Raw genomic sequence first — 19,328 nt, 5'->3', positions numbered from 1 at the left:
AAAGAAAAAAAAAAAAACAGCCTACATATTTCTTTTTTTTTTTTTTTTAAGATTTTATTTATTCATGAGAGACACACAGAGAGAGAGAGGCAGGGACACAGGCAGAGGGGGAAGCAGGCTCTGTGCAGGGAGCCTGATGCGGAACTCGATCCCGGGTCTCCAGGATCACACCCCGGGCTGAAGGCAGCGCTAAACTGCTGAGCCACCCGGGCTGCCCTCAAAGAAAGAAATTTTACAAATACCAGTTTCAGAGTTATCTCTTCAAAAGTTCTGAATACCAATGACCACAAAATTATTTCTAAAAAGGCCCAATGCTGGGGCACCTGAGTGGTTCAGTCCATTAAGCACCTGCCTTCCACTCAGGTCCTCATCTCAGGGTCCTGGGATCAAGCTCTGAGTGGAGTCCAGGTCCCTGCTCAGCCAGGAGTCTGCTTTCCCCCTCCCTCAATTCCCTCCCCCCACTTTGAGCCCTCTCTCAAATAAAATCTTTAGCAAAAAAAAATAAAATGGCCCAATGTTCAAAGGCTACTACTACAGACTATCAATTTGCTTTATCATACAAAAGTTGTTTTTTTTAAAACCCCATCTTTCAAATGGAAAAAAAAATGAATAAAACGTGAAAAGTTTTCATTAAACCTAACCAAAATGATAGAAGATAGTGAAAATCCATGGTCACAATTTGGTACAATAATGATTAAAAGAAATGTCAGTTAGTATTGCTATGGCTCTCCAGATGAATCTGGCATTAGCTGAACCACCTAAGGAGTCAAAAGAATGAGTTTAATTTGTCAAGCTGTAAATAAGTACTAACAGACCCATGCTTTTAACTATAATATTTGAGCAAAAGGCATTATTTGAATATAATTAGGATTCCCTATGGCAACAAACATTCCAAGACTCGGCTTCTTTGACTTATAACTCGACCAAGTCAAGAATCAGAAGGGGTCTCAAAGTCTAAATTTAAATTCTAAGCTTATATTGTCCAACAAGGACCAGCCACTCGTGGTTATTTATATTTAAGTTAATTGAAACTAAATTTTAAAATTAAATTCCTCAATGCACTACTAGTCACTATCCAAGTGCTCGAGAGCCACCTGAGGCTAGTGGATACGGTCTTAGTACAGCACAGTCTACAGAATATTTCCAACATGGCAGAAAGTTCTACAATATTGGACACTGCTGCTCTAGACTTAGGGTGCTCCCAACTTAGGCTGCTCTAGATCTCTGCTTCAAGATTCCCAGAAATAAGTCTGCAATAATGAGGTACAATGAAGTGCATCTCCTTTTGCAAAGCCCCATCAAAAACCCTGTCCATCCTATCCAATCAAACCCAGTCTCTGAAACATCCACCAGAAATTCCAGGAGATCCGTCCTCAGTTTGCCCTTCAAGTACATCTCCGCACAGCTAACTCAATTCCGTTTCCTGAGTTCTAACTCCTAACATTTACTAAGACCTCAGGTCCTTTCCTCCCAGATAAACATATACTAATTTCTTTCAAACGAAACAGTTTCAAGTTTGTTGTGTAGCAGCCTCGCCGAGTGACGCTAATGTATCCGCGTGCACAGTCACGATGCACCTTAGTGTCCTCTCTGAGCGTCAGGTGTTCACTCTTCCTGGAAGTCTCACCCCGGCTCATCAAACCTTCGAGCGTATTGATTTCTAATTTAGAAAACAGTCGTTCGGAAGGTCTTAAAACACGCGAGACCAGAATCAATGGCAGTTAACATCGGGTCAGTGCCCGGTGCTGTTCCCCCCAATAAGGCCGACGGTTCAGAACCGCGCTGTTACCACCCCGTGCGCAGAGCGGACCGTCGGCCAGATGCGAGCTCAAGAGCTTCCGCAGGGGGCACCGGTGGGGGCACAGGCTTCCCGGGACGGACCCCCCTACTAACGCTCCCTAACGCTCCTTCCCCAGGAGTCTACCCGGCAGCTCGCGAGCTGGAGGAGCGCCCAAGGTCCCTAACGCAGCCCAGCGCAGCCCAGCCCAGCCGGCGCCCCGCGCCCCGCGCCCGCCCTCCCGCCCACGGGGAGGAGTCAAGAGGCTGCTCCCCGCCGGCGGGAGGACCGGGCCCAGCCGGGCAGCGTCTCCCTGGGCCCGGTCCCCAAAGCGCCCCTTCCTCCCCCGCAGCCGCCCTGGGGCCGGGGCCGGGGCCAGGGCCAGGGCGGGGCGGGGCCCCCAGGCGCGGGGCTGCCGCGCGCCGTCCCTCCCGGTTGGCAGACCTCTCCCCGCCCGCCCCGCCTCCCTCCCCCCCCGCGCCCCTACAACCTCCGCTCTAACACTGTAGGCACGGCTGCGCGTCCCGCGTGGACAGGGTGGGGAGAGATGCTGCGGTTTCTGCGGCGGCGCCCGGGACACGCTACGAAAGGGGGCGGGGTGGAGGGCTGAGAGTGTCGAAAAGCAGAAAGTGGCTCAGCCCGGGGCAGGGGTTTGGGGGGGAGGGGGCACAAGATGGCGTGAGCCCGACTCTCCGCGGGGCGGGGGCCGCGGACACGAGGAGGGAGCGCGGCGGACGCCCCCACCGCCAGCTGCGCGGGCGCGGCGCTAGCGCATGCGCGCTCGGCCAGGCGGCCGCGGTCTCCTTCCCCGAGCGAGCCACTTCCGCCACGCTCGCTGGGGGCGGGGCGTCGCGGGGCGCAGCCGCGGCCGCTTCCGGTGCGGCGGTCCGGGCGTCCCGGCGGCGGCCGCCCAGCGGGGCCTGCGGGGGGAAGCGTCGAAGGCGGCTCGAGGCCCCGGCGGTTGTTGAAGAACGGAGCTGAGCGGGCTCGGATTTTCGAGCGGTTGAGTGACCTCCGCTGGAAGCTTGCTTGCAGCTTCCGGGCAGAGATTGGCGGGTGTGAGCTTCTGCCTAGGAATGGGGGTGAAGTGGGGTCTTACCCGGATTGTGCTTTCGGCAGGGGGGAGGGGAACCTCCAAAAGACTGGCTCCCCCGAGGGCCGGCGCCGCCCGCGTGTTCCGCAGGCCCTGCAGAGCCCGCTCCCCACCCTGCCTCTGCCGCAGGATCCCCGGAGAGGCGCTGGGACCTGCTGGTGGGCCCCAGGGAATACCTCGCTCCGGCCGCCGGCCTCATGGTACCGGGTTCGGGCGTCTAACCTCCACTTTTGCTTTTTTAAAAGATTTATTTACTTATGAGAGACATAGAGAGAGAGAGAGGCAGAGACACAGGCAGAGGGAGAAGCAGGCTCCATGCAGGGAGCCCGACGTGGGACTCGATCCTAAGTCCCCAGGATCACACCCCAGGCCAAGGGCAGGTGCGAAACCGCTGCGCCACCCAGGGATCCCCTAACCACCACGTTTTTATCTTTGAAATCTTCTTTCTGTATCAGGGGGTGGTTTGTTGTTGTTTGGGGATGATCCTATTTTATTATTTTTCCTTGGGATTTTGGCCTGTTCCTCATTTTTTTTTTTTTTTTTTTGATTTATGTATGATAGTCACACAGAGAGAGAGAGAGAGGCAGAGACACAGGCAGAGGGAGAAGCAGGCTTGCTCCATGCACCTGGAGCCTGACGTGGGATTCGATCCCGGGTCTCCAGGATCATGCCCTGGGCCAAAGGCAGGCGCTAAACCGCTGCGCCACCCAGGGATCCCCTGTTCCTCATTTTTAAATCTTGCACGTCCACTTTGGAACCACCTGTCCTGTGCTCTCCATTTGAGGGATGCCGATGGAGCTCTTTAATACAACGGTCAATTACTTCAGTACAGGAAGTCTTATTTTTAACATTATTTTCAGCTGTTTAGGGAAGAAAACTGAGTTAGCATCCATGCTTAAGTCCACTCCTGGGACGTCAAATATAAAGTGCTTCACAGAAATTCAACTACTAATCCTCATCAAGTCTTTCAAGGCATTATTGCTCCAGTTACTTTCTCGCTTATGAATATCTCTGTTCTGACCATCTTTTCTTTCTAGTTGCTTACTTTTTTATTTTATTTATTTATTCTTTTTTTTAATATTTTTTTAAATTTATTTATTCATGAGAGACACAGAGCGAGAGAGAGAGAGAGAGAGAGGCAGAGACACAGGCAGAGGGGGAAGCAGGTTCCATGCAGGGAGCCCAACGTGGGACTTGATCCCCGGTCTCCAGGACCGTGCCCTGGGTCGAAGGCAGGCACTAAGCGCTGAGCCACCCAGGCTGCCCTAATTGCTTACATTTTTAAAAATAGCAACTTATTTCATTATTTCCTCTGGGTCATAGTTGAGTCTACAGTTAGTTTTGTGTGTAGTTCTTTTTAATATCCCCAACACTTTACTATTTGCCAAATAAAGTTCCAAGATAATAAATATATTTAGGATGTCAGAGTTCATCATAATGTGTAAATCAGGGCCTGATGCAATGCTGGGCAAAGTGTAGAGTATAAGGAAGGGAAAGTAAGAATTGTTACAATTTCTTACAAAGCAAATCCAATTTATGCAGTAGTTGAAAACCCTTTTCAAGTATGTTACCTAGAAAATAATTAAGAGAAAAATTGATATTACATATAAGGAATTATAACCCAAAGCAGATCGTTTCAATTAAAACTACATTCAGTTAATGTTGCCATAGTACTTGTACGGGAGTTTTACCTGCATCATGTGGAGGCCAGATTTGACCTAGCTTTTCAGAATAGAACCCACATCTTACTCTCAGGCTACTGGTGTCTAATCTACGTATTATCACATGCAACAGGAGTTAATGAAAGTGAGCCACAGAGAAAGGAAACTGAATTAAACCAGGCGCTGGTAGAGAGAACTCAAAAATTCACTCTTAGGAAATTATGAATTGTGCAGTTGGCAGAGACCTTAGCTTTGAAGTCACATGACTTATCCTAGTGTTCCTACCTCCTGGAATCTATTAAAATCCATTTTAAAATTTTGATTTAGCCATAATTTCGTTTGTAGTTGGAGAGCACTGCTGTACACAAAGGGTCAAAATATCCTCCCTTAGATTAATATCAAGTATCCTAAACTATTGACGCTGCTAGGGTATCTTAATTATAACAAAGCTAAAACAATGAAGCTGTTGCTGAAATTCAGACATTCACGACTACCACCCCTCAGAAAAATAGTTGATTTCCAAAGCATGTGGAGAAAATGCCAGGAGACCAAGTGAATGCATCACACCACAAAAATGTCTCTATCCCTTAAACAAAGCTGTTAAAGGAAAATGAAGCATTGTTACCATAGACTTTCACATTTGTTTGGCATAATAACCTTCATATAGAGTCACTAGTGCAAAAGAAAGCACAGATATCTAAGTAATTTGGCATCCTAAAAATGAGGAGGTTAAAGAATGAAAGAAACCCTAATTCTCCAGATAGTGGCAACTATGCCTAATATGGAATCTCTATGATGAAGTGGTCTCTTCTCCTCATAGGGATATCATAAGAACAGTTTACTTCAGGTGACCTGCAAGTTCTTATTCTTTTGGGATCCATAACCCTTATTTATTAGGATACCTGAAGGAAGCTCTTTCTTTTTTTTTTTAATTTTTTTTATTATTCATGATAGTCACACAGAGAGAGAGAGAGAGAGAGAGAGAGGCAGAGACATAGGCAGAGGGAGAAGCAGGCTCCATGCACCTGGAGCCTGACGTGGGATTCGATCCCGGGTTTCCAGGATCGCGCCCTGGGCCAGAGGCAGGCGCTAAACCGCTGCGCCACCCAGGGATCCCAAGGAAGCTCTTTCTTATTAACTACTATGTTCTTTGCTATCTTTGCCCTAGACTTCCAGTGTTTATATAATCACCTTGGAAATAAATGGGGTAGAACTGCAGGTTGCAATTGTTGCTATATTCAGTTAATTATCTGACTTTCTGATATGAGAACGATTTTTCAATTCCAGTGTGCTTTACTTTTAGAATAAGTTATTCTGACCAAAAAGATTACTCAGTTCTGTGGTATCTGGGCAAGTTACTTAATGTTGTTGGGCCTCATTTGTCATGTCTGTAGAATAAGGTGACCAAATCAAATGAACTGAAACCTTGTAGCCCTAAAATTCTATGCTTCTTTAAAATAGGAATGAGCAAAGGATAGATGTTAAAGTGGTACAAAATAACTTCAGCATTCCACATATTTGTGCTACCCAAAAGTACAGAATATTCAAGGGTCTCACTGTAGGCTGACATGGATGTTCAACTGATATTATGCACTTCAAAAAAAAAAAAACATGAAAAAATATGCACTAATTAAATCTGTTGAAATACGGGGGGAGGGGGCGCATCACATAATTATTCATAGGTGTAATCAAACGGGCTTCCCATACCTTCAAAATTATATTCATAGATTTCAAGAGCAATACAATGATGAGAGAAGAAATGTTAAGAATTCTGAGCAACTTGTAGACCTGTAATCATGATCCATCATCTTAGGAACTTCTCATTGCAGATTTAACACTCCAGGATCCTTTAAAATTAGTCCTTCGCTGCTGAGAAAATGATCATGTTTTGAGATTTAGAAAGAGAAAGGAATAATACATTATCAGGGTGTCAAAGAGCCCCCAAACTCTGTAGACACATGGAAACTTAGCTACTTTCATTCCCATGGAATCCAATATATATAATTGTAATCCTCTTATTCTGGAAACAACTTCTACATTTCTCCCCTCAAAGATGAAGTCTATTCACTGAGTGTAAATGATGGGTGCTTATTAGTTCATTCATTCAACAAATAATTATTATAGGCCAACCATGTGCCTGACATTACTCTAGGAACTGCAGTGAACAAAACAGACAAAAATCCATGCCATAATCAAATATAGTAGGAGTAGCTGAACAATAAATACCTAAGTAAAATATAAAATAATATGTTAGAAAGTTATGAGTGTAACAGAACAGAGGGAAAAAACTATACAACAGGGAAGGGATAAGGAATGAGACAAAGCACAGGAGGAATGGGATAATTGTTCAGTTTTAAACTGGGCAAGCAGCGTAGGCCTCACTGAGAAAGTGGCATTTGAATAATGATTTGATGAAGGTGAAGGAGGGAACTGCAAATATCTAAAGAAAGAGATATCTGCAGATAACTCCAGACAGTAAGAACAACCCATGCTAAGGCCCTGAATTAGGAACAAGCCTAGTAAGTTGCAGGAATGGCCAAAGGCCATTTTTACCTAAAAAAACAATGACCCAGAAAGAAAAGAAATAGTATAATGTGAGGTCACAGAGGTACTAGGAGGCCAGATGGTAGGCCTATGTGCCTGGGACAGGGAGGCTGTTAGTAGAGGATTGACATGATGTAGTTTAGGCTTTAAAATAATTATTCTGGCTGCCGGATTACCTGTAGAGTACAGGTCTTTTTGCCGTAACCCAGGCAAGAGGCGATGATAGCTTCCACTCGAGAGTTATTACGGTAGATTCCGTAAGACATGGTTAAATTCTGGATATAATCTCAAAATTAGGGCAGCCCAGGTGGCTCAGCGTTTAGCGCTGCCTTCAGCCCAGGGCATGATTCTGAGGAGTCCCAGGATTGAGTCCCACATCAGGTTCCTTGCATGGAGACTGCTTCTCCCTCTGCCTGTGTCTCTGCCTCTCTCTCTCTCTCTCGCTCTCTCTCATGAGTAAATAAATAAAATATTTTTTTAAAAAAATCAATATGATTGACAGACTGGACTGGGGCTTCTAGAGAAAGAGAGGCATCAGGATGACTGATGTGTTCTGGGAAACTGGAAAAATGAACTGCCATAACTGAGATGGGAAAAAGTGGGGATGGATACGTTAGGTAGGTGTAAGAGATCAAGAATTCAATTTTCAGCATAAATAAGTAATAAAATACAATGTCTGTATTATTGTTTTCCCATCATAAGTAAATTCTTATGGAAATGAAGAAAAGTTTGCATTTGTAATCTTCTCTGATAATTATTTAATTAATTTCTAATCCTGTTCACAGAATAGAGGCCCATCTAGACCTGTATAACATATGCCAAGGAATACCTTACTTTTGTTTTAAGAAGATATAAAGCCAGTTCATCTCCTTGTTAAAAAAAAAAAAATAGACAAACAAAAAAACCTTTCTTTTGCTATTGTTCTATTAATACCTGACAGCAAGGTGGGGAATTTAGTTAACACAACTATACAGAACATCCAGTTCCCCAAAGTATCTTCATTAAAATATTTACATGTAAAACTGGATCTATTTCAGTGAATTACTTGAATAACTGCTTCTATTTGCTATTATACATATACATTTATTTTTCTATTATGCATGCAAACAGGGCCAAAACTTAATCAGTGCCATGAGTGAAATATACCACAGTATGGCTAAGGCAACCTGCTATTCCTGGTTCACATTCTGACACTGGATGCAATAAACCTATTTTAATTAAGGAATGCTCAGAACCAATATTAGTGATCAGGAAACTATACCAGCAGATTTGATTAAGTTTCTTTAGTTTTAGTTTTTTTATAGATGCAGCTTAGGCCATATTTTCTCTTTCCAGAATATAAACAACTTCAATAACTTAGCCAAGTGTAGTACAAAAAATAATGAGCTTTGGTGCTGCTTATAAGCCATGATGCCCTGAAGAAATTATTCAACTTAAAAAAAAATAGTAAGTGTCCTCCACTGTAAAATAGGAATAATATCTATGTGATAAGGTTATTATCAGGATTTAAGTGAAAAGTTTCTGACACATTGAAAATGTTCAGTAATCTTTAGTTATTGTTGTTTTCCAGTTTTTAATGAACTATAGAGTAATTTTATGACATTTGTATTTTTGATATATTAGACATGGGAATAAATTAAACATGAGATCCTATCTAAAGTGTTAGTAGTTTTTTTCTGAATTCAAGAAATCTACATCAGTATGACAATTATTCTTTTAACAAACATTTAATGAGGACCTTTAAGTATACTGGCCATGTTAGGTCTTGGAGATATAATGACACAGAGTTTCTGACCTAAAATGATTTCTTAGTAATAAATTTAGGAGAGATGAAGTTGCATAAACAAGAGCAAAGTCACCATGATAATATGTAACACAAACATTAGCTGAGGTCTCCCCGACTTTTAAGCTGTAGGTTAAAACTATTGAGCAATGGTTCCACATCATTTGCAAACCCAATAGCCAATTCTGAGGATGCTAATGTTCTCATGGTCCCATCTTGCTCTGAACTCACATTTATACTAAATTAGTGAAGTTCATGGATGAGCTTCCAACTTTCTTTATTCCACAAATATCGACTCAGATGTAGAAATTAACCCTGTTCCTAGATTTCACTCAAAAGCATTTTCACAAAGTTTTGTGTGAGGACAGCAGATAGAAGATGACCTGTAGGAGAAATAATGAAGTAAAATTTATAGGACTTAGTTATTGATAAGATATGAGGATGGAAATAAGGCAAAGAGAGGGAACTCAAGGATAACTCCAAGTTTTCTCAACTTATTAAGTGGTAGGTTGAACATTTTGATTTTAAAGTGGTCATACAAAGTTTCAGATGGCTACCATCAATAGTCAACTAGACTATTCAGGCATGATGGTAGAAATGAAACTCAAGAGAGTAAATGGCCATTTAGATTTGGAACCAGCAGCATACAACATACAGCATTCCAGACACATCTCTTAGATATGTAATTTAGCCCTGTTCCTAGATTTGGCCTAAGAAAATTCTTATAAACATCTGTGTGGGTACAACTGAAGCTGAGGAAGACAAAGAAATGCCCAAGAGAGCATGCATAGAACAAAGAGAGGTGAGTCAAAGATTGGATTCTAGACACCAACATTCAATGGGAAATGGAGAGTAAGAACCTGTAAAGAACACTGAGAAGGTAGTAGTGCTACAGAAATTAGAGCAGAGAGCTTCAAAGAGAAAGATGAATGGTGCTAAAATGAGAATTGGTGTCAACTGTACTTAGCCAGTTCAAAGTCACCTTGGGCAAAGAAGCATCAATAGAGTGGTAGGATTAGAAACTTGGTTGTAGTAACTTGAGAAGAGTAAATAAGGAAGTTGAGAAATCAAGTGTGTTATTCTTCCCAAGAACGTGTCCTGTGAAAGAGAAAGAAATTAGCTAGAGAAATATTTAGGGTCACAGGGTAGATTTTCAAGATCAAGGACTTGAGCTTGTTTACAAGCTTTGGAGAAGAAGCTGGCAAAGAGGGAAAGGTTGAACACTTGACAGAGAATAGGGCCAATTAATTACAAAATCTCTAGAAAGCAAAGATGGAATTTGGATGAAATCCTGGACAAGACTGGACAGTTTTTGATCAAGAGTCCAGGAAGTAGACCTTAAAATGGAAAATGGATGTAATGTAAGAAAGGAATAAGAACCTGAGGCAGTTCATACATAATGACCCAAATTTTCCTTGTAATGTAGGAAAATGGAGGTGTTGAAAAACTGAAGATGATGCTATAAGATCGGTATGAGGGCAGCCCAGGTGGTTCAGCGGTTTAGCCCCGCCTTTGGCCCAGAGCCTGATTCTGGAGACTCGGGATCGAGTCTCATGTCGGGCTCCCTGCATGGAGCCTACTTCTCCCTCTGCTGTGTCTCTGCCTCTCTCTCTCTCTCTCTCTTTCTCTCTCTCTGTCTCTCATGAATAAATAAACAAAATCTTTAAAAAAAAAAAAAAGCGTATGAAGTGATAAAGTTTTGTTGAACCACTGTGTGGAATAGTAGAGAAATAAACCAAGGTCTTGTCAAACTGAAGATAGCCCAAGGTAGAGAGTGAAGTTCTGGTCCTCAAAGCATGGTTGCAGCATCTCCTTCTTGTTGAAAAAACAAATTTGGGTCCCACTCCATAACCACAGAATCAGAAACTGAAGGTGGAGTTCAACATCAATCTACTTTAAGAAGCACTCCAGAAAAATCACCTCCCAGTGATTTTGAGGTTCCCTAATGCTTGAGAACAACTTCTATAGAACTTGTGACTTCCCCCAATAATCTAACAAATGATAAGGCACAAATTACACTATTTGATCACATTCTAGTCATTTTTTAGTCATTTTCCATGTTACAAAATATGTTTATTCAGAACAATATCCTTAAAGGATTTAAAATATTCTGCTGGCTTTGCTTCCAAAATGGATGTCCTACAAAACTTGTCCTTTCAAGTTTTACAGAGCAAATCCTGCGAAACATTTTTGCCTCACTGCTCAATTTTCACATTTATAATAGAGAAATAATAAAATTGCTGATTACTACGTCAAAAATATTCAGTAACTTTCTAGATAGCAGTCCTCAAATTACACTCCTGCACTAACATCATCCCATTCCAACTAAATAATGGTAGTCATTTCTCAATTCATGTAGAGAAAGTTAAGAACTTGAAATTTCTTACTTTTAAGTTATTCTCCAATAAATTTTTCTTAAACCTTTGGCCCTCACAACTGCTTATTTTGCAACAGATGCTAATAGATTATTACAAAATAAGTGAACAAATAGTCAATGAATATTAATGAAACTTGTTTTGATAGACATGGTTAGTTCAATAGTTTCTCAATTATTGGACACATGTTTATGACTGATTTTTATATTACACACCAATAATGCAGATATTTTCTACTACCATTGTTCCAACAATGTTGCCTTTGCTCAAATAATTTGGAACTATTTTCAGGATCTGGGAAATATTCTTTTGAATATCCTAAACAATGGAAAAGCCAACAGTCATGGTCTAGAAGGATCTTAAAGATTTATTTTGTAATCAAATAGGTGGGTGAGTGATGATGTTGATTTATTCAGGTGTGCCTTGCTTTAAGAATTATGACATAATATGTGGAAATCCATATTATTATCCACAAGTGCACATATGAGAGAGTCCCCAATTATTTGTAGGTAAGACTAACCTCTGAAAGTTAATTGTGCAATGAAAGATCACAGAAGGCAAGATCCAAACCAGCCAGCCTTAATTATAACCTGGTTAAAATACTATGTACATAAGAAGAGAAGTTGGTTAATCACAAAGCGTAGAAATAGCAAAATTAGAACAAACTGGCATAGTACATTCCTATGCTGTGTTGATGAGTGGGGAAAAGATAAATGGGTCAAGATATCATTGTCTTAATATCATTCAAGAATTCAAATTAGGGGAACACTAGGTGGCTCGGTGGTTAAATGCCTGCCTTTGGCTCAAGGCGTGATCCTGGAGTCCCAGGATTGAGTTCCACATCAGGCTCCCTGCCTGGAGCCTGCTTCTCTCTCTGCCTGTGTCTCTGCCTCTCTCTCTCTGTGTGTCTCTCATGAATAAATAAATAAAACTTAAAAAAAAAAAAAAAAAGAATTCAAATTAGGTAGCTAACTCCCCTTATCCTGATTCTGTTGTGAGCAGTAATCCTTACGTATTTTAGCTTTCATGAAGCTTCCCAAATAATATGATGATCAGGATGACAGGAACCTCATTCCACCCAACAGTTATATTTCCTCATCGCCAATCAACTCAGCATTTTGGTTTTTATGCTGAGTCTCTACTGAGTTAGAGTAAGTCAGCTCTGGAACAGTGATAATGTTGCCTGATGAGGGTCAGGGAGCTGAACCCCAAACTTCAACTCCAGTTCCGAGGAGGCTTAGACAGTTCTCCTTGGTAGTCCCCCAGCCTGGAAACCTACCTTTTTTTCTGAACAACTACAGGAAATAGATCAATTAGCATGTGCTTATTCACTTCATAAAAGAATCATTTGCTTTATGAAAAGATTTTAAACACAGGGAACTTAAAATGGATGAGAAATTACTTTTGAGTTCAGTCAAATTCTTTAACATTAGCATAACTCATCTGAATGGTGTGGCAGGGTGGTAAATGTGGACATATTGAACAATCACACATCTGAGAAGCTAAGCAATTAAAGGAAGGATGGAAAGAGGTGGAAAGTGGAAGAGGTAGTTGGGTAAATGGAAAGAGGTCTGGTTGTTTTGTCATTGAGTACACCCCACACACCAGAAAAGGACACTAGATTAGGGGGTGAAAAAGAAAAGGAACCAATGGAAACAGATTTGAAAATCCTTGGATAGAAAGGGGTTGAGTGGGGATCCCCCCTAAGAGGATTGCGTTTTGAAGCAAGGGAGTGCATCTATTCTTCCGCAGAAAACTCCTTCAAAAATTACTCTGAAATAAAACATTTAGGCCCTTCTTTCAAAGGCATAGCTTTATTTCTGCAGAAGGGCTTTGGACTCTCTTCCCTCTGATTAAGTATCTCTCAACTTTTTAGTTACCTATTATGAATTAGGTGCCTCTCACAATTAAAAGAGGAAGAAAAATGTGATCCCTGTCCCTAGAGGTGCTAACTGTCTGAGAGGAAAAGTGGACCTGTAAACAAATCATTGTGGGTCTTATACATGCACCACATACTATGGGGATATAGAGGAGATGAGTTTTACTTTTTGAAGCATTTAAATGATACTTTGAAATTGTTTTATCCTTTTGATAGATGGCTTAGCTTCTTCACCAGGTCCTAGCTCTAACCTGCAAATTCTGGTGTAGTTAGGCTTTTTACACTTGCTTCCAATCAGTTAAAACAACATGTGTTTCATTGGATTATACAATATAAACAGTATTAGACACTCCAGGAAATTCTGAATTCAGAATTATATAATATATAATGCTCGCCTTCAAGAAATTTGCAGTCCATTTGGGTACATAAAGCTAATAGTACATCTAATTTTTTGCTATTTATATTTTAAAATATAATATTTTCCTTGTTAAAGGGGGAAATGATTAGGTGTGTGATCCCCTGTAACAATTCTAAGAAGTCCTAGACAGGAAAAATTTTAGGTGGGGGGAGTCAGAAGAGAAAGAAGACTAAGAAGTTGTAATATTAATTTGGAAAAAGTTCAAAACATAAAAACTCCTTTACACTTTGGATGCCTGATCCAGTATCTCCTTGATTTTCTGATTTGGGACATACCAGAACATGCCTAGGGTGTTGACTTGGGGGATATTTATTCTGTTTGGCGTTCTCTGAGCTTCCTGGTCTGTGATTTGGATTCTGTTGTTAATTTTGGAAAAGCTTCTGCCATCATTACTTCAAATATTTATTTTCACTTTCTCTCTCTCTCTCTCTCTCTCTCCTTCTTCTCCTGCTGGTATTCCCATTACATTTATGTTACACCTTTTCTAATTGTCCCAGAGTTCTTGGATATTCTAGTTGTTTCATTTTTCTTTCCTCTTTGTTTTTCAGCTTACTATTGACATGTTTTCAAGCTCACTAATTCTTTATCTGTGTCATTTCTACTTATTAACTCAACAAAGGCATTTTCAATGTCTGTTGCAGTGTTTTTCTATTTCCAGGATTTCTTTTGGATACTCTCTTGGCATTTTCATCTCTCTGCTTACAATATCCATCTGTTCTTGCATTGTGGTCCACTTTTTCCATCAGAGCCCTTAATATATTAACTCTAGTTATTTTAATTCCCAGTCTGATCATTCCCCCATACTCTGCCATATATTAATTAGACTGATTCTGATTCTAGCTTTGTCTCTTCAGATTGTGGTTATTGCCTTTTAGCATGCCTTGTAATTTTTGTTGAAAGTTGGACATGAGGGGCAGCCCCGGTGGCGCAGCGGTTTAGCGCCGCCTGAAGCCCCGGGCGTGATCTGGAGACCCTGGATCGAGTCCCACATCAGGCTCTCTACATGGAGCCTGCTTCTCCCTCTGCCTGTGTCTCTGCCTCTCTCTCTCTCTCTGCATCTCTATGAATAAAAAAATAAAAAATGTATAAAAAAAAAAAAAAAGAAAGTTGGACATGATGTACTGGGTAAAAGTAACTGAGGAAGACAGACCTTCAATGTGAGGTTCTATGTTTACCTGGCTAGGAGTTTAGGCTGTTTGCTGTTTGCTGTAGCCATAGTGCCAGAGGCAAAAGTTTCCTCCAATGTCCTTATTTTTGTCTCCTCTCAAAATTCCTTCGTAAGTGGGGTCCCAGACTTGCATTTCTTTTTTAAGATTTTATTTATTTGTTCATGAGAGATACACAGAGACACAGGCAGAGGGAGAAGCAGGCTCCATGCGGGGAGCCCAATGTGGGACTCAATCCCAGGTCTCCAGGATCACACTCTGGGCTGCAGGCGGCACTAAGCCACTACACCACCAGGGCTGCCTGACTTGCAGATCTTTTAGCTGTAATCCTTTGTTACGCTACAGATACCTGATTGATACTGTAGTACACTAGAGGCCAGAGGAAGCATCCTATCATCCTATGATTAAGTTTCATTTTCTGGTGAGCCTGTTCCCTGGCCTGTGACCTTCACAAGTGCTTCTCATCTTTTCCTCCCTCCTCCCCTTTACCCTCTATTAGGTTGGATAGGAAGGCTAGAGGGAGCTCAAGTTGGATATTTCTGCAGAAGGCTAGCATGCTTTAGAATTGGGTATGTAACTTGCCCCAGGTCACTTAGGCTCTGTTAAAATAATTTATTGAGGGCAGACAAAGGTAGAACAGAGTTAAGCAGAATAGAGTGCTCTGGGCATATTCAAAACAACTATTTTTCCCATCCCCCAGAGATGTTCCAGGGTATTGTTCTCTGCTCTTCATCCTGAGAACCTAGTGGAGCTCCTAAAGATAAAACCCAAGAACCCTCTTAAGGTGGACCCCCAGGAATTTTGGTCTCTCAAGCTAGTCCACAAGCTTAGTTTCCAATTGTTACTCAGTTCCCCTTGAAGAGTTCCTACCAGGTTCCGACAGTAATTTCTGCTCCGAGTAAGCTGTGATCATCTGTATTCATCTGTCTCCCCACTGTTGGAGCAGTGATTTGCCTGGTAACCTCGATTCTCTGATGGATCTTAAGGATGGTTGATTTTCAATTTGTTCAGTTTTTTTCTTGTTCTGAGAATGGAAGTGATGACTTCCAAGCTCTTTGCATGTCCTACTGAAAACTCTTAAGTCCATTCTGATTTCATATATAAAAATAATCTATGAATATTAAAATCCTAACATCCATCAGTTGAGGCTACTCTAGTATTCAATGATAGAATGACACACTGCTTTATGCTCAGATCTAGTTGTTAAAACCCCTGGGTATTAGGTTATTTTAGTTCAATCACCCAACCCATCTAAACTTGTCTTTAGTTATCCATAAAATGACAGTAATATCCATTCTTTCTAAATTATAGGCATATTGAGAGAGTACACTAAGAATATATGAGAAAACATTTGAAAAAGAAGTGTCACAAAAATTCAGTGAAAAAGGAGGCTATTTCTATGTTTCTTTTTTTTTTTTTTTTTTTTGCATTTAGATAGTGGGTTTTTTTTGTTTTTTGTTTTTTGTTTTTTTTTTTTAATCTATGATAGTCACAGATCGAGAGAGAGAGAGAGGCAGAGACACAAGCAGGCTCCATGCAGGGAGCCCGACGTGGGATTCGATCCCGGGTCTCCAGGATCGCGCCCTGGGCCAAAGGCAGGCGCTAAACCGCTGAGCCACCCAGGGATCCCTATGTTTCTTTACCTTATACTATGGCCTATAGAAAGTAAACATTTCAAATGAGTCATGCGTTATTTAATCTAAAACCTCTTTAAATCACCATATTAATTACAGATTCTTTGCTTTATGAAAATATTTCTTAATTGAATAATTGCTTTAAAATTAAGATAGAATTTTTTTTTAAGATTTTATTTATCTATTCATGAGAGACACACACACAGAGAGGCAGAGACACAGGCCAAGGGAGAAGCAGGCTCCATGCAGGGAGACTGGATCCTGGGTCTCCAGGATCACACCCTGGGCCGAAGGCATCACTAAACCACTGGGCCACCAGTGCTGCCCTTAAGACAGAATTTAAATCTGAATAGGTACAACCTAGTGAGGCAAGTAGAGAGCCTTATTATAGAAAACTCCTCTATTAGGTATTATTGAATATATTTGTTAAAATAAACATTATATAAAACAAATTAATTCCATATTACTAATAACTAATAATAACTAAAATATCTAGGATTTAAAATCTGATAATTATCTATGATTATTTAAAGCTTCATTGAGGTATAGTTTACATATCATAAAATTCACTTATTTTTATTTTATAATTCAATGGCTTTAGTAAGTTTACTGAGTTGCATAATTATCACCATAATCCAGTTGTATTTTTATCACCCCTGTAAAATCCTTTATGCCCATTTGCCATTAATCCTTGCTCCCATTCCAAATGACCACTAATTTATTTTCTGTTTCTGTGGATTTACTTATTCTGGACATTTCATGTAAATAGAATCATTTATGTGGACATTTGTATGTGGCTTTTTTGTTTAGAATAATATTTTCAGTTTCTTTTGTCTTATAGCATTTTACAGTATTTCATTCCTTTTTATTGTTGAATAACAATATCCACTGAATGAATATATCATTTTAACTTTTGGCTATTAATGAATAATGATGCCATGAATAATACTTACACATACTTATGTACAATTTTTTTTGTGTAGATGTATGTATTCATTTCTCCTGTAATAACCCTAGGAGTAGAATTTCTGGGTCATACAGTAAATTTGTATTTAACTTTTCAAGAAATGATCATACTGTTTTCATCAGTGCCTGAACCATTTAAGATTCCTACCAACAGCATTTGAGGCTTCTGGTTTGTCCATATCCTTGCCAACATTTGTTATTGTCTGTCTGATTATAGCCATTCTAATAGGTGTGATATAGTTTTTATAGTGGATTTAATTTGCATTTCCCCAATGACTAATGATGCTAGACTTTTGATACTTGTTAACATTTTAAGAATAGCGTATTAGCCATTTGTATGCCTTTTTTGTGTGTGAAATGTGTATTCAATTATTTTACTAGTCATGTAACATTTTAAGAAACCAAAATTAAAGAATTACAAATACATTTAGGTTCAACTTGATTTTTTTAATTCAGGAATTATGCATATACGTTAAAAATAGGTGTAGTGCAATTAATTATCTTTAAACTTACAACACTAAATAAAAGAAAGCAGGGGCATGTGGTTGGCTTAGTTAATTAAGGGTCTACCTTCAGCTCAGGTCATGATCTGAGGGTCCCGGTATCCAGCCCCAAGTCAGGCTCCCCTCAGTGGGGAAGTCAGGCTTATGTTAGGTGAGCCTGACTCCATGAGCCACTCCATGGGGAATTTGCTTCTTTCTTTCTTTCTTTCTTTTTTTTTTTTTTAAAGATTTTATTTATTTAATCATATGAGAGAGAGAGAGAGAGAGGCAGAGACACAGGCAGAGGGAGAAGCAGGCTCCATGCACCGGGAGCCCGATGTGGGATTCAATCCCGGGTCTCCAGGATCGTGCCCTGGGCCAAAGGCAGGCGCCAAACCGCTGCGCCACCCAGGGATCCCTCTTTCTTTCTTTCTTTCTTTCTTTCTTTCTTTCTTTCTTTCTCTCTCTCTCTCTCTCTCTGCTCTTCCCCCAGCTCCCCTCAGTGGGGAAGTCAGGCTCCCCCACTCCATGGGGAATTTCTTTCTTTCTTTCTTTCTTTCTTTCTTTCTTTCTTTCTTTCTTTCTTTCTTTCTTTCTTTCTTTCTCTCTCTCTCTCTCTCTCTCCCTGACCTTCCCCCAGCTTGCGCGCGCACACACACACTCTCTCAAATAAATGAATAAAATCTTCGAAAAAAAAAGAAAAAGAAAACAAAAGAATATCAATATTGACCTACTGAAGCCCTCAAAGCCAGAGATCCTATCTCACCTTAGCATTCCCTGAATCTAACAGCAAAGCTAGCATTGTGCCTAAAACATTTCAGAGTTCAATGAATTATTATTAAATGGTGTCAGGTTTGGAAATCCAGACCGTGTGATGTTATTTTTCTCTTTAGGATTTTATTAGGTGTTCCACTGAGCTGCCTCCTTGGCTCTGGGACACACAGCAATATAATGTATAGGTCTTCTTCCACTTATGATGGGATTATGGCCCAATAAATCCACCGTAAGTTGAAAATATGGTAAGTTGAAAATGCATTTAATACACCTAACATGAAGAACACATAGCTTAGCCTATCTTACCTTAATCACACTTAGAACCCTTACATCATCCTACAATTGGGCAAAACCAAAACATAAAGCCTATTTTATAATAAACTGTTGAATATCTCATGTAATTTATTGAATACAATGATATACTGAAAGTGGAAAACAGAATGGTTAAATGGGGACAGAATGGTGTTAAGTGTATTGATTATTTACCCTTGTGATCATATGGCTGACTGGGAGTTGTGGCTCCCTGTCACTGCCCAGCAACACAAGAGAGTATATCATACAGCGTATTGCTAGTTTGGGGAAAGATCCAAATTCAAAATTTGATGTAAAGGTTTCTACTGAGTGCATATCTCATCCACACCTTCCTAGAATTGAAAAATTCTGTCAGAGACCATCTGTAGTAGCTAACGGTGCAAACTGAAGAGTCAGATTGCCTAGCTTCACTGCTTTCTGTGTGCACAGTTACTTAGCATCTTTTACAAGGCCCAAGGTTCCTC

At 40.6% G+C, this 19,328-nt stretch overlaps 2 protein-coding genes across 16 annotated transcripts in view; one reads left to right on the top strand and one right to left on the bottom strand.

Annotated features, from left to right (window-relative positions):
• The window catches only part of SUPT3H (SPT3 homolog, SAGA and STAGA complex component), a 603,243-nt gene extending 600,735 nt beyond the window's left edge, over positions 1-2,508 (bottom strand). Inside the window, exon 1 of one of the 3 annotated variants that reach the window (XM_077903820.1) lies at positions 2,268-2,508. Coding sequence is in view for 1 of the 3 variants with exons in the window: in XM_077903818.1 (XP_077759944.1) it covers positions 1,578-1,637 (60 nt within the window). In the remaining 2 variants the exon portion in view is untranslated. Of the gene's footprint in view, positions 1-1,577; positions 1,883-2,267 lie in introns of those variants that run through there. The other 2 variants (XM_077903818.1, XM_077903819.1) reach the window with 2 other exon arrangements.
• RUNX2 (RUNX family transcription factor 2) overlaps positions 1-19,328 on the top strand; it is a 326,623-nt gene that overhangs the window by 53,503 nt on the left and 253,792 nt on the right. The gene's annotated exons all lie outside the window — the stretch shown is intronic.

The sequence above is a fragment of the Canis aureus genome, chromosome 7 (assembly GCF_053574225.1).
Source record: "Canis aureus isolate CA01 chromosome 7, VMU_Caureus_v.1.0, whole genome shotgun sequence".
Lineage (NCBI taxonomy): Eukaryota > Metazoa > Chordata > Mammalia > Carnivora > Canidae > Canis > Canis aureus.
The sequence above is the reverse complement of the archived record's forward strand: the minus strand, read 5'-3'. Positions and strand labels throughout refer to the sequence as shown.